This window comes from Hypomesus nipponensis, chromosome 2 (assembly GCF_054491055.1).
Source record: "Hypomesus nipponensis isolate SF chromosome 2, ASM5449105v1, whole genome shotgun sequence".
In the NCBI taxonomy this organism is placed as follows: domain Eukaryota; kingdom Metazoa; phylum Chordata; class Actinopteri; order Osmeriformes; family Osmeridae; genus Hypomesus; species Hypomesus nipponensis.
In genome coordinates, this window is record NC_140362.1 from 3564149 (window position 1) to 3576646 (window position 12498).

The 12498-nt window shown below is 52.8% G+C and overlaps 1 protein-coding gene across 2 annotated transcripts in view; it reads right to left on the reverse strand.

Annotated features, from left to right (window-relative positions):
* ptprub (protein tyrosine phosphatase receptor type Ub) overlaps positions 1–12498 on the reverse strand; it is a 148999-nt gene that overhangs the window by 15197 nt on the left and 121304 nt on the right. The window contains exons 16-23 of one of the 2 annotated variants that reach the window (XM_084702324.1): positions 11498–11685; positions 8468–8540; positions 8012–8088; positions 6281–6298; positions 3618–3654; positions 2291–2388; positions 1470–1586; positions 340–494 (exon numbers count right to left, since the gene is read on the reverse strand). In XM_084702324.1, the coding sequence (XP_084558450.1) occupies positions 340–494; positions 1470–1586; positions 2291–2388; positions 3618–3654; positions 6281–6298; positions 8012–8088; positions 8468–8540; positions 11498–11685 (763 nt within the window). The remainder of the gene's footprint in view (positions 1–339; positions 495–1469; positions 1587–2290; positions 2389–3617; positions 3655–6280; positions 6299–8011; positions 8089–8467; positions 8541–11497; positions 11686–12498) is intronic. The other variant, XM_084702325.1, reaches the window with a different exon arrangement.

Genomic DNA, 12498 nt, shown 5'->3' on the forward strand with positions numbered 1-12498 from the left:
GAGAGAGGAGGACAGTGAGAGAGGAGGACAGTGAGAGGATGACAGTGAGAGAGGAGGACAGTGAGAGGAGGACAGTGAGAGGATGACAGTGAGAGAGGAGGACAGTGAGAGAGGAGGACAGTGAGAGAGGAGGACAGTGAGAGAGGAGGACAGTGACAGAGGATGACAGTGAGAGAGGAGGACAGTGAGGACAGTGAGAGGATGACAGTGAGAGAGGATGACAGTGAGAGGAGGACAGTGAGAGAGGAGGACAGTGAGAGAGGAGGACAGTGAGAGAGGAGGACAGTGAGAGAGGAGGACAGTGAGAGGGGTTTGGTGGTGAGGTGGTCAGTACTGTACCTGCAGTGCACCACCACAGGCCCAGCGTCTGGGGGCGTGGAGGCCTTGACCCTGCGGATGAAGGCCAGCAGGCCGGTGGCGTGGTAGGGCACGCCGTGCTCCGGCCAGGACGTGAAGTGGAACTGACGCACCTCGTGCTTGGCTGAGTAGCCTCTCTGTGGAAACACACCGTCACATCAAGGCGTGACATCATCCATGACATCATCCGCTGGTGACATCGTCTGCCGGTGACATCAGCAGCTCTGGGGTTTTCATCCATGCTGTTCTATAAGGGATTTTTGTGTTATGGTTTTAGGTGGATCCTAGTGCCTGCCCGTTACGGGCCTGTGGAATTTGGTGGATGATAAGGTCCTCCTGGATACACTCCTGTGTGTGTGTGTGTGTGTGTGTGCTAGCAATCGCGCACACACACACTCATACTGAGACACACACACACGCTCACACACACAAACATAGCCAAGGCAGGCTGGCAGCATTCAATGTTAGTGAGCTCAGGGGCAGACAATTTCCTCCTCCAGGCAGCGATGACAAACTAGAGGGACGAACAGCTAAGGCTTGAAGCCCCCAAAAAATTGAAACGACTGAGGCGCAGCGAAAAACAAACTGTCAACATCCTCCAAAATTCCGCCCATTTGACTAAGTGGAGCGCTCCCGCAGTGAGTGGTGCTGACAGCGAGGCGATAATGCGACGTCTGTGCCCCTGTCAGCCCCGCGCGGCTCCAGGGGCCTCCGCTGAGAAACCTCACCGGAGACTGACAGGGGGGGGGGTCCTGACGCGGTGGGGGTGGGGGGGGGGGGTCTGCTGGGAGCAGAGCAGCTTCAAACAGCAGCAGAGCCCTGGCTGTCTGGGGGGAAGCTAGGGATGTTTAGTAGCAACCAGTGTTAATCCCTCTCTCCGTGGTTTAGCCTGGTTGGCTTGAATAACACGGTCTAGGAATATACTGAATATATATGTCTGTCTGCCAGTCTATTTATGTACGGCATTTCATAACTTCACTTGGAGACTCGCTTTCTTGTTTTGCTCCGGTTTCTTTTTCTCTCAGCGGCGAGGACTCTAGAACGAGTAGCAGCAGAGACAGATGCGTGACTACTGTGTTCTCCTGCGGTCCTGTCTCCAGGTGTGGACTCACCCTCTCCAGGGCGAACGTTCGGACGGTGTATTCGGCCAGGCTCTCGGTCTTCAGCAAGGTGATCTTGATGTCTCCGTACATCTCACTGCTGTCCGGCCAGTATTTACAGCACTTGACCTGGTCCGGGGAACACACGCACACACAAGCACAACATGTTCCTATCAGTGTACAAAAAGGACATCCGCCGTAAACACATGTGCACAGAGTAAGTGAAAGTGTTGTACTGTTAGGGCGAGTTCGGGGGAGAGGATGGTCAGGTACTGAACCATTTCAGAAGCCGGGATGCAGTAAACAACTTGCTCTTCTGTACAATGACTCATCTGGTTAATAAGGGGCCTTATGGAAGAAACCATAATAGGCATGATGGAGACCACATCACTGCAATCTTTCCCAGCAATCTCAGACACAAAGAAGGCCATTTTTTTCACTTACGACAGGTGTTATTTGGATTCAACCCACAAACAACTCGGGCCTAATTGGCTGATGGTACCTCGAGTTGCCTTGTTGGGGGAAAAAGCAAAGTGAAGTGGCTGCGATGGTACTGATGGAAAAATGGTGTCACTTAAAAGGAGCCCGGACCCCTGTCAGTCTCCTGGGGGAGAACAGCAGGACAATTACTGCCTCTGATTGCACTAGTTTGTAGGGAGGACGGCCAATCACAGCCCTCCGCTCGCTGCGGGTGTGTTGACAGGTGCGACGCTGATATGAATGGGGAAACTGCGAATGGTGAGGAGGGTGGGTGGACGTGGCGTGGGGGTGGGTGGGTGGTTGAGGGGGGGGAGGGGAGGGGAGGGAGAGAGGGGGGGGGGGGCGCTACTCACCCTGCCCACCTCGACCAGCTTCGTGATCATGACGATGCTGAAGCAGTTCTCTTGCCACACCATCCTCCAGAAGTCATACACCGTCTCCTGCTTTGGACCTGGCGGAGAGAGGAGGAGGGGGGGGCGTAGAGGGAGAGGTGGGGTTAGGGTGAGAGGGGGGAGGTGGAGGGAGGGAGGGGTGGTGAGGGTTGAAGGGGAGAGAGAGAGAGAGACCAAAGGGGACGAGGGGAAGAAGCAACATGAGGGCCAAAAGTCTTTCCACAGAACCAAGACGACGGGACCACGACAGAGAACGGGCGCTCCCGACAAGACACACTGCGCCCCAGCCGGGGAAGGCTGCACGCTCATCCCCAGCCCCCTCAGAAGCTGCACCAGACAGGGGGAGAGCTGGCAGCCGTCAGCTCACACTGACAACGAAGGTGATGGTGATGAGGAGGAGGATGAAAGGCCCTGAAGAGCAGCTCTGATTTCAGAAGGACACATTTAGAATGGAAAGACTTCAGAACTCCCAGGCAGCTCTTAAGTCATAAAGAGCGGCAGTCAGTCTCCTCGCTCGCTCTCTCTCTCTCTCTCTCTCGCGTGCGTGTCTGTGTGTCTGTGAGAGAGAGTGTTCTGAGAGAGAACTTGATGAAAGATCCAGAGATGAGCAGACCTTGAGTGACTTTGCTCCGCAAGTTCCCTTGGGAAGGGGAGATCTTCAGCAGAACAATACTCGCCGGTGGAAGGTTTAATTGACGCGAGACGCACATACAAACATTCGCGGTCTCACACACAAACACACAGACCAAACCACACACACACACATGCACGCTGACGTACACACAGACTGAACACACACTGACAACATCTACACACGCAGGCTGTCCATCAAAACTGGGGCTGTGAATTTGAGTGACAGAAAGAGAACTGAGGGCACTTTCTATTTCTCTCTCCCTCTTTCTCTCTCTCTCTCTCTCTCTCTCTCTCTCTCTCTCTCTCTCTCTCTCTCTCTCTCTCTCTCTCCATCTCTTTTTCTCCGTATTAACCTCATCCTATCATGCGGGGTGAACAGGTGTAATTAATGTGTTTAATTATGAATCTCCTACTATGATTAATTCAGTGGCATCAATCACGTGGCCCATGTGGATGGGCGGTCACATGCGCGGTCACCTTCTGATTGGTCGAGGAGACAGGTTCGTCTAAATGACCGCGACGAGGCGCAAAAGTGTGGGGGGGGTTCATTGGGTGGGTCATCCTCAATTGATCACACACTGACAAGGAAGAAGCACCCTCCCACCACACACACACACACACACACACCCGAGTCCAGCCATGCCGGGATACTCACCCTGAGTGGCAATGAAGTGGTTGGATCGATGGTAGCCCTGAAAGAGAGAAGAGGGGTAGAGGGATGACACGCTGAGTAAGCCATCTGTGCCTCAGGCACAGCCTGAGAGAAAGTATCTCTCTCTCTCTCTCTCTCTCTCTCTCTCTCTCTCTCTCTCTCTCTCTCTCTCTCTCTCTCTCTCTCTCTCTCTCTCACTCTCTCTCTCTCTCTCACTCTCTCTCTCTCTCTCTCTCTCTCTCTCTCTCTCTCTCTCTCTCTCTCTCACTCACTCTATCTCTCACACCTTCTGTTTCTCTCTCTCTCTCTCTCTCTCTCTCTCTCTCTCTCTCTCTCTCTCTCTCTCTCTCTCTCTCTCTCACACACACCTTCTGTTTCTCTGTCTTCCTTCCTCCCTTCCTTCCTCTCTCTCACTTCCTACATCGCCTCTCTTTTTTTCTCTCTCACCCCTTCCGTCTCTCTTTCAACTGGCATCTTTCATTCCGTACGTGACTGTCTCATTTCCTGAGCCGGATGTTAGCCTCATTCCCAGACGGACTGTTAGCCCTCTGACACCGGGGCTGAGCTGTTGGTGTCTGAGCGGTTTGTTGAAAAGCAGCCCTGAGTAGCCAGATCAGCTCTACCTTGTCGCTGTCTCAGCCAAGACACCAAGCAACCGGATGACAATGGAGTCTAGAGCAATTTCACCTCATTCAACGCATCCAATTTGCTCATCAAACTGAAGCTTTTCATCAAGCTAAGGAGCCTTTTAGCCTCGTCATATGATTTTTTATATAAAATAATTTTCTTTAAAAATGATAAGCCACACAGTGATTCTGCTCATGACTTGAGGTGTTTTCTTTTGGTCTATCAAAGATTGATCCATACAGTATCAGCCTGTCATTAGATCCGCCTTCACTGCCCATCCTGCCAGCGTCAAATAATAAGTCCAATACTAAGCGGGAGGGTTCCAGAAAATACAGGGCACAAAGTCACATTAGTATTTATATGTTTGCAGATTTCTGAGCAGATTGGAAGTGGGCTGAGGTGCCAAAAATGATGATATATAATATGCTACATCAAATAATAGATGGAGGTGTTTCATGCGGTAAATGGCAGATGGAGGCGTGTCACATACACCGGCAGGAGCGAGATGGGCGTAAGGGAACGATGCAGGATGAGTCGGAAGAGGAGCGATCAGACAGCCTACCGGGTAGCATGGTGTAAATCCACCGTTTGAATCCTACCTACCCCTCCCCATCTCTCCACCCCCCATTCGCCTCCGCCCTCCTCCTCCACCTACCTCAACCCCCCATTCACCTCCGCCCTCCTCCTCCACCTACCTCCACCCCCCATTCACCTCCGCCCTCCTCCTCCACCTACCTCAACCCCCCATTCACCTCCGCCCTGCTCCTCCACCTACCTGAACACCCCATTCACCTCCGCCCTCCTCCTCCACCTACCTCAACCCCCCATTCACCTCCGCCCTCCTCCTCCACCTACCTCAACCCCCCCCCCATTCATCTCCACCTCTCCCCACTCTCCTCCACCACCCTTGACATCCACCCCTCCCCCCCCTCTACACCCCACCACCCCCAAGACTACCTGTCATATGCTATGTGTCAGAGGCCGTTAAAACCCTCAATATTCCATGAATGACAGTGAAATATTGCCAAGACAGCCCCAGCATTCAGCCAAACACAATTACTCCTCTCCTGGATCCGAGTAGATCTCCAACCTCATTAAGCCTATCGAAAATCCACCCCATTCCTGGATCCGAGCACATCTCCAACATCATTACGCCTAACAAACTGAGCCTGACTCCTCACAGGCTATGACAGGCCAATCAGAAGAGTGGACACACAGAGAAGAGCCGTTGAGACACGTCGACTCCTCACTGTCCGTTCCAATAATACACTCTCCTGGAGAAGTCCTCGTAGCGGGTTTGCGCCGGCAGTGGGCAGATTTCTAAGTGGAGGCAGAGCCAATCAAACACGGCTCGGAGATGGAACGTGAACGTGGGGATGTACGGCTATCGCCGAGGGAGCCGCTACCCACGATACACCTGTCCCGCGTCTCGTCCTCCTCCCGGCAGTTACCATGGCAACGGTGACCTCCTTGCCCTCTTGCGAGCGGCCAGGGAAAATACAACCAGAGGGAAGTTGAGTGAGGAGGACGACTGATCCAGGCGTCTAGGAACACTAGCCATGTGCAGAGCACATGTCCCAACATTCTATCGGTCGAGCGGTGTTTTGCATACGAGATCAACAGCCACTTCAAGTGACTCGACACGAAAAGCGCTGTTCAATCATTTTCGGTACGCCTACAACGTGTTGCCGGACAGTATCCACGGTGACCGTATCTATGTGTCACGTGCTCCCCCTGCAGAGGTCCAGGGTGACACAGCGGCGTGCTCCCAGCCCCAAACACGTGAGCCGTACGAGGGGGGAGGGGGGGGCTGGGGAGAGGAGGGATGTGGAGGAGACGAGGAGAACGTGTCTGAACATCTGACTGTGGAGACCCCCCCTCTTCCCGGGAGGATGGCCCAGCCTGGGCCGGATCCAAGCCCAGAGAGAGGCCGCGTGTCTGGGACTGGGGAGGGAGATGCGTCGCGGGTAGGAAGGAGGGATCAGCGAGGGGGAGGGGGTTGGGAGAGCAGGCAGAAGAAAGAGCAGTGAAGTACTTACTTCCCTGTTAATCCGTATCTATAGGGTCCAAAGTCGAGGAGGAAGGAGAGGAAGTAGAAAAACAAGAGATAGAGGCCAGTTAATGAGAGAAGCGGCAGTCAACTACGGCAACACAAACCCTTACAATGTACAAGAGTTCAATCTTTCGGGGGGGGGGGGGGGGTCGTGCGAGCGTGCGTGTCTGTCTGTGTGTCTGTGTGTGTGTGTGTGTCACTGTTTGTGTGGACGTGTTTACACGCGTGTGCTGGCGTATGGCATGCAGGGGCGTTCACGTGTGCATGTGCCTTGGCCTGTGAAGCCTCTTTGGGGAAGCTCTGCTAACAAGGTCTGGCTGTCACATGTCCTGTACTCCAGGTCTGTTTGGCGGGGTGCGGTGGCGAAAGCGGCGCTCTCAAACCACACCACCGTGCTAGCACAGCTGTCATCCATGGCCCTGCACAGACAGCCTTACACTGCTGTACCGCAAAACCTCCCAGCCACACACACAAAGCCACACGACCGGGAATCAGGGTCAACAGGTGGGGAAATGCTAAACTGAGCTAAAAGCTTACACTTTGACACCAAAACAGATTACAGATGAAGGAAGAGAGAGAGAGAGAGGGGAAAAAAAAGAAAGAAAGAAAGAAAAAAGTCTCCATTTAACCTCCGATGGCTCTCCAAATGGACTCCCACGGATGAGGAGCGGCATTTATCATCGCTTGCCAGAGCCAGACTTGTCATGGGCCGACACCGCTTACAACGACACGACGTTGGGTACTGAGTGGCACATTCCTAATGAAGCCTAGCCTCCTGTGCCCCTGCACTCTCATGGAGGAGAGCTGACAGCAGGAGCTGTCACAGTGCAGCCTGGGCGGAGTGCTCTGCCGCGCTAACGAACTCTCGAAAAGCCGCCCAAACCGTCCACTATCCCAATGGCCGTACATAAACCAGTAAATAAACAAGTAAATAAATAAGTACATAAATAATATTAATCAAAATCAAAACAAATGAAACGAGCCCTTTCCCGCCGACATGTGTGTCTTACAACTGCAGAAGCGGTCGAGGGATTGTGAGGGATGTTCCAGAGGATGTGCGTTGTACAGGGACCGCGGGTGAGTTGTGAGGGATGTTCCTGAGGATGTGCGTTGTACAGGGACCGCAGGTGAGTTGTGAGGGATGTTCCTGAGGATGTGCGTTCCCCCCCCCCCCCGACGGTGCAGGCGAGCGTTGAACCTGAACGGCGAGCGGTGGCCGTCGGGGGATTGGATAACACCGAGCACTTGGATTTAATTGAGGGGGATTTGGGGCATCTTTCAGACAAGCTTCCCACCCCACCCCCCCCCCAGACTTGGAATTAAACGTATTTATCATCATAATACATTTCATAAAAGCGATGGTAGGGTGGGGGGGGGGGGGGGGGGGTGAAGGGGTGGTGGTGACGCCAGTGACTGTCACAGCATCTGGTTAAACACTGGAAGGAAGAGATATTGGATTGGCTGAGGTGACCGGACAGGTTGATTCCAGGAAGAAGGGGATTGGTTGAGGGGGGGGCTGATTCCAGGAAGAACTTCTGCCAGGTAAAATGCGGGCCAGCGGATTGGCTCGCTCACAGCCCCACAGACAGTAAAATGGACCGTGTTTTCAGACAGAGAGGGGGTGAAGCACTAAGCAGTTGGCAGAGACAGCAGGGGCGGGGGGGGGGGGGGCGAAGGAGTGGAGGGGAGGGGGGAGGAGAGGGGGGTGCAGACTCACGTCTATGTAGTTGGCGTTGATGTAGTCCGAGTTGGGGTCTCCCAGCAGGGGGTGGAGTTTCACCCTGTGGCGGTCGTCTGAAATACATACGACTTGTCAGCACCAGAGTCGAGTATTTAACATGTACTTGATTTCGCATTTCGCTTTTCTCAAAGAGATGTACAAATGGTGCACACAGAACACACAGCAGAAGATCGAGGATCAGATGTGCATAGTCATTTGAATCAGGTGTGTTGGAAGAGGGGAAACATCTAAAACATGCAGGGCAGGGGGTCTCTAGAGCCAGGGTCGACACAGGCCGGTGTAGACTGAGTCACGAAACCTCCCTCACAATGTGACTCGTCCAACACCATCTGTGTGCTGAGATCTGGTGTTGTTAAAACACAGGCAGCGCGTCCAGAACTCAAGGCCCGCTGCAGCCCCAAACCCTGGCTCACGTATAGACGGGTGACTTACAGCCCATTAAGGTGTCCTGTCTGCCTTTGGGTTTGTCCTTCTTCTTGGTGCAGTCCCAGCCGTCGAAGAAGCTCTGCAGAGACCAGAAGAAGCACATTCACGTTAGGAGTCACGAGGAACGTCGACCCTACATTTACATTGAGTCATTTAGTCATTGAGCAGACGCTCTTATCCAGAGCGATTTACAGTAAGTACAGGGACATTCCCCCCAAGGCAAGTAGGGTGAAGTGCCTTGCCCAAGGATGTCATTTGGCACGCCCGGAAATTGAACCATCAATCTTCTGATTACTAGCCCGATTCCCTAACCGATCAGCCATCTGACTCCCTTCCCTTCACAAAGGGAAAAGTCAGCTGAAGTCATTTTCAAGTCTGCGTCTCCAGTTGCCATACGGAGCATGATGGTGAACAGCTCCGAATCCAGTCTCTGAAAGACCCGGTGAAGCCTCCATCGTAACAGTGTGGTGGCATGGTAGGCCCCAGGGACAGGGTAGGGATGCATCATGCTGGGGGTGTACCTCATGCCACGCCTGCCTGGAGGTCCACCAGGAGCTGAGGGCATCTCGCTGGCCAGGTGACCCGTGTCTTCACAGCCCCACCTCGCTAACGAGCCTGTCCCCTCACATCTCTCTCCCTCCTCTCCACCTCCCCCCCCTCCACCCCCTACCCCCTGACCAGCAGTGTTGCCAATTTAGCGACTTTGTTTGCGAGATGTGTTGACTTTTCACCTTCCCTGCCATAAAAATCTACTGACTAGCAACAAATCTAGTGACGTTCCGCTACTTTGGCAATCTCTGTTTTTGTTGTTGAGCAGCAGCAAAATAACCTTTTACTGATTTGTGAACGACAACATGTTTGGCTTTCTTCGAATCTTCGCACTCCTAATGTTGAAAGACGTAGGCAAATAGATCTGTAATTCAACTTTGTACATCTATAGATTTAAAGGTTGAGTCAATACGTGACGTCATCATGTAATCTAGTGACTTTTAGCGACATTTCAGAGAGCCAATAGCGAATTCCGGCGAGATTTATTTTGGCAACACGGCAGTGACTTTCATACATCCAAACCACGCCCCTACCCCGAGCCCTAGAATCACCCCCAGCCTCACCCTCACCCCCACCCCCATCAACTGCTTCTAGCCCAGGGTGGGTCCTCTACGGTCTCCCTTCCCCGCGGGACCCCTGCTCCAGTGTGCCCTCTATGGGTATGAGAGCACCCGGGGAGGGTGGTACAACTCTGGCCAAGCCTGCATGCTGAGCAGAGGATTACAGCACAGCTCTCCCTCCAGAGAGACAGAAACCAGCCAAATCCTGCTGGGATGACACTCCTCTTCCCCTCTCTCCTCCACCCCTCTTCCCCTCTGTCAGTCTCTCTCTCTCTCTCTCTCGCTTTTCTCTCTTCTCTTCTGTCACTGTCTTCATTTCCCATTCTCTTTTTGCTCATTTTGCAATCCATCTCTCTCTCTCTCTCTCTCTGTGTCTCTCTCTCTGTCTCTCTCTCTCTCTCTGTCTCTCTCTCTCTCTGTCTCTCTCTCTGTCTCTCTCTGTCTCTCTCTCTGTCTCTCTCTCTCTCTCTCTCTGTCTCTCTCTCTCTCTCTCTCTCTCTCTCTCTCTCTCTCTCTCTCTCTCTCTCTCTCTCTCTCTCTCTGTGTCTCTCTCTCTCTCTGTCTCTCTCTCTCTCTCTCTCTCTCTTTCTCTCTCTCTCTGTGTCTCTCTCTCTGTGTCTCTCTCTCTGTGTCTCTCTCTCTCTCTCTCTCTCTCTCTCTCCAGGTGTTCTATCCTTTCATCTATCTACTCTCTCCCACGCTCTCCAGTTCTCTCCACTCCCACTCCTCACGACTCCCCTCATCTCCATCCCCTCACACTCCCTCCTCTTCCTCGCTGCTTTTCCTCCGCACCCTCCTCTTCTTCCTCTTCCTCGTTCTCCCTCCTCTTCCTCCTATTTTTGTCTCCTTCCTCACTTTCCCTCCTCTGCCTCCTCCTCATCCTCCCTCCTCCTCCTCTCCATCCTCTTCCTCGCTCACTCTTCCTCCTTTACTTCTCGTTGAAAGAGTTTAATTTCCATTCCAGGCACAAAGCGAGGGATGAGGGCGTGTGGGATGAGAGAGAGAGAGAGAGAGAGAGAGCCATGGATGATTGATTAGACACTCTCTTCAGTGGGGTGGGTTGCTTAAGAGGATCACGTAAAATGAGGAATAAAATAAGATGAAAGAAATCCAGAGAGAGTTAAGCACAGTTTGAGCCGTGACTCTCACTTGGAGCGATGACTAAAACTTGCGACGCTTGTTTGAGGACATTACATGTGATCTCCCACTGGTTAGGATCGGGGCCTGTTTATCTGGCCGCTACTCGTCAGTCAAATAAAAGCACGAGTTGCATCCTAAGATGACCCCAAACCCTGTTATCTTTGGGGGGGAAATGGAAAAAATATCTACACAGATATAAATCATAGATGCTGTTCCCAATATCTGCTACTATGTGCTATAACCCCCCCCCCCTCAGCTTTAATGATGGACTCTCCTGTGTATCTGTCCCTAAGTGACTGCACTGGGAGGACAGCGCCAGCGACTGTCACTGTCAATGCCGTCACTGAACCCCACACCGGTCTCTCACCCTCACACTGCGAGGACCAGATCGATGTCTTGCAGAACATTGGCTTTCCACGGGGGAAATAAGAGAGGAACCCTGTCAGAAGCTGATAGTTCTCATCTTTTTCCGCTGTCATTGAAAAAACACACACACACACACACCAACACCGCACACACACACACACACGCACGCAGAAGCAGAACGACAACCCGGAGAGCTGTATATTGATTTTGGGAGCGGAGTGTTTCTCGCCCTTGAGGGACGGCTTGATGAGGATGGGAGAGAGATGCAGGAGGTGGAGCCGTGGAGCGAGGTGTTCTTGCCAAATCCCCGACGTGAAACAACTCCCCCGCCACCCCCCACCCCCCCTTAGCCCGAGCCTTACAAATCTATCCCCTCCCCCTCACCTTGTACTCCTGCTTGAAGCCTTTCCCCCCGCCTCACCTCATACTCCTGCTTGAAGCCGTAGCCCTCGGCCGTCTTCATCTGGTTGATGTGCTGCAGGAGGTCGGCCACGCGCACGGCGGGGTGCAGCTGGCCCGTGTGATAGGGCGAGCCCTTGCGCCCGCACTGGCGCCGAGGGGACCCCCCCAGCAGGCTGCTGGACTCGTTCACCGAGCTGCGGGGCTCACCTGGGGAGACGGGCGGAGCTGAGGCAGGGGGTCAGGGTGCGGCACGCCCTCCCCGCGGGGGAAACCACACCGTGTTGTACATGTGGCGGGTCAAAAGGGATCGCTCGCAGCATCTGTCAGAGTTGGCACGGCCCCATGGCAGAATAATACTGTTGTGTGTTGATTTGCGTGGGTTTAATGATAGTTATCAACTACTAATCAACAGCCCAAGCAGCTAATTGATCCTGGACTGGAATCATTGATCTGTTATTAGCAGACAGGGCCTGGTGCTTTAGGTCCACATCCACTGGCACCATTTTAATGAGTTCTTGCTGCAAATGCTGTGTTAATAATGTTAATAATGTATCGGTGCCCTAGGCAGACAAGAGAGGACCAGAGAAGAGCCGTGATATCAAACTGGAAGATTAGGACTCCAGAAAACAAGAACATCTGAGATGAGGAGATGCTAAGCACGTCGTTACGCAGGATCTATTTTCCTGACAGACAATGTCACAGTCCCACAATAGTCTTCAGTTATTTCATTTTGATGCCGGTGGTGATGAAAAGGTTGTTTGTCGGTTATGTAGATGTTTGCGGGGGTTCGTTAAGTGGGGGGCTGTCTTTGTTGTATTATAAATGACAGCACCCTTTTCTTTGATGAAGTATTACGTTCGCCAGGATGAGAAACAGGCTTGTGAATAAACAACACGCCTTTCTTTCCTGTTTGGGAAGCTACTTTAATATTTTAACATATCAAGATGAGAGCAAAGCCGTCTACGTTCACAAAATGATTTGCTATTCTTGCCTGAAGGTGTTTAGTTTAGTTTCTTATGT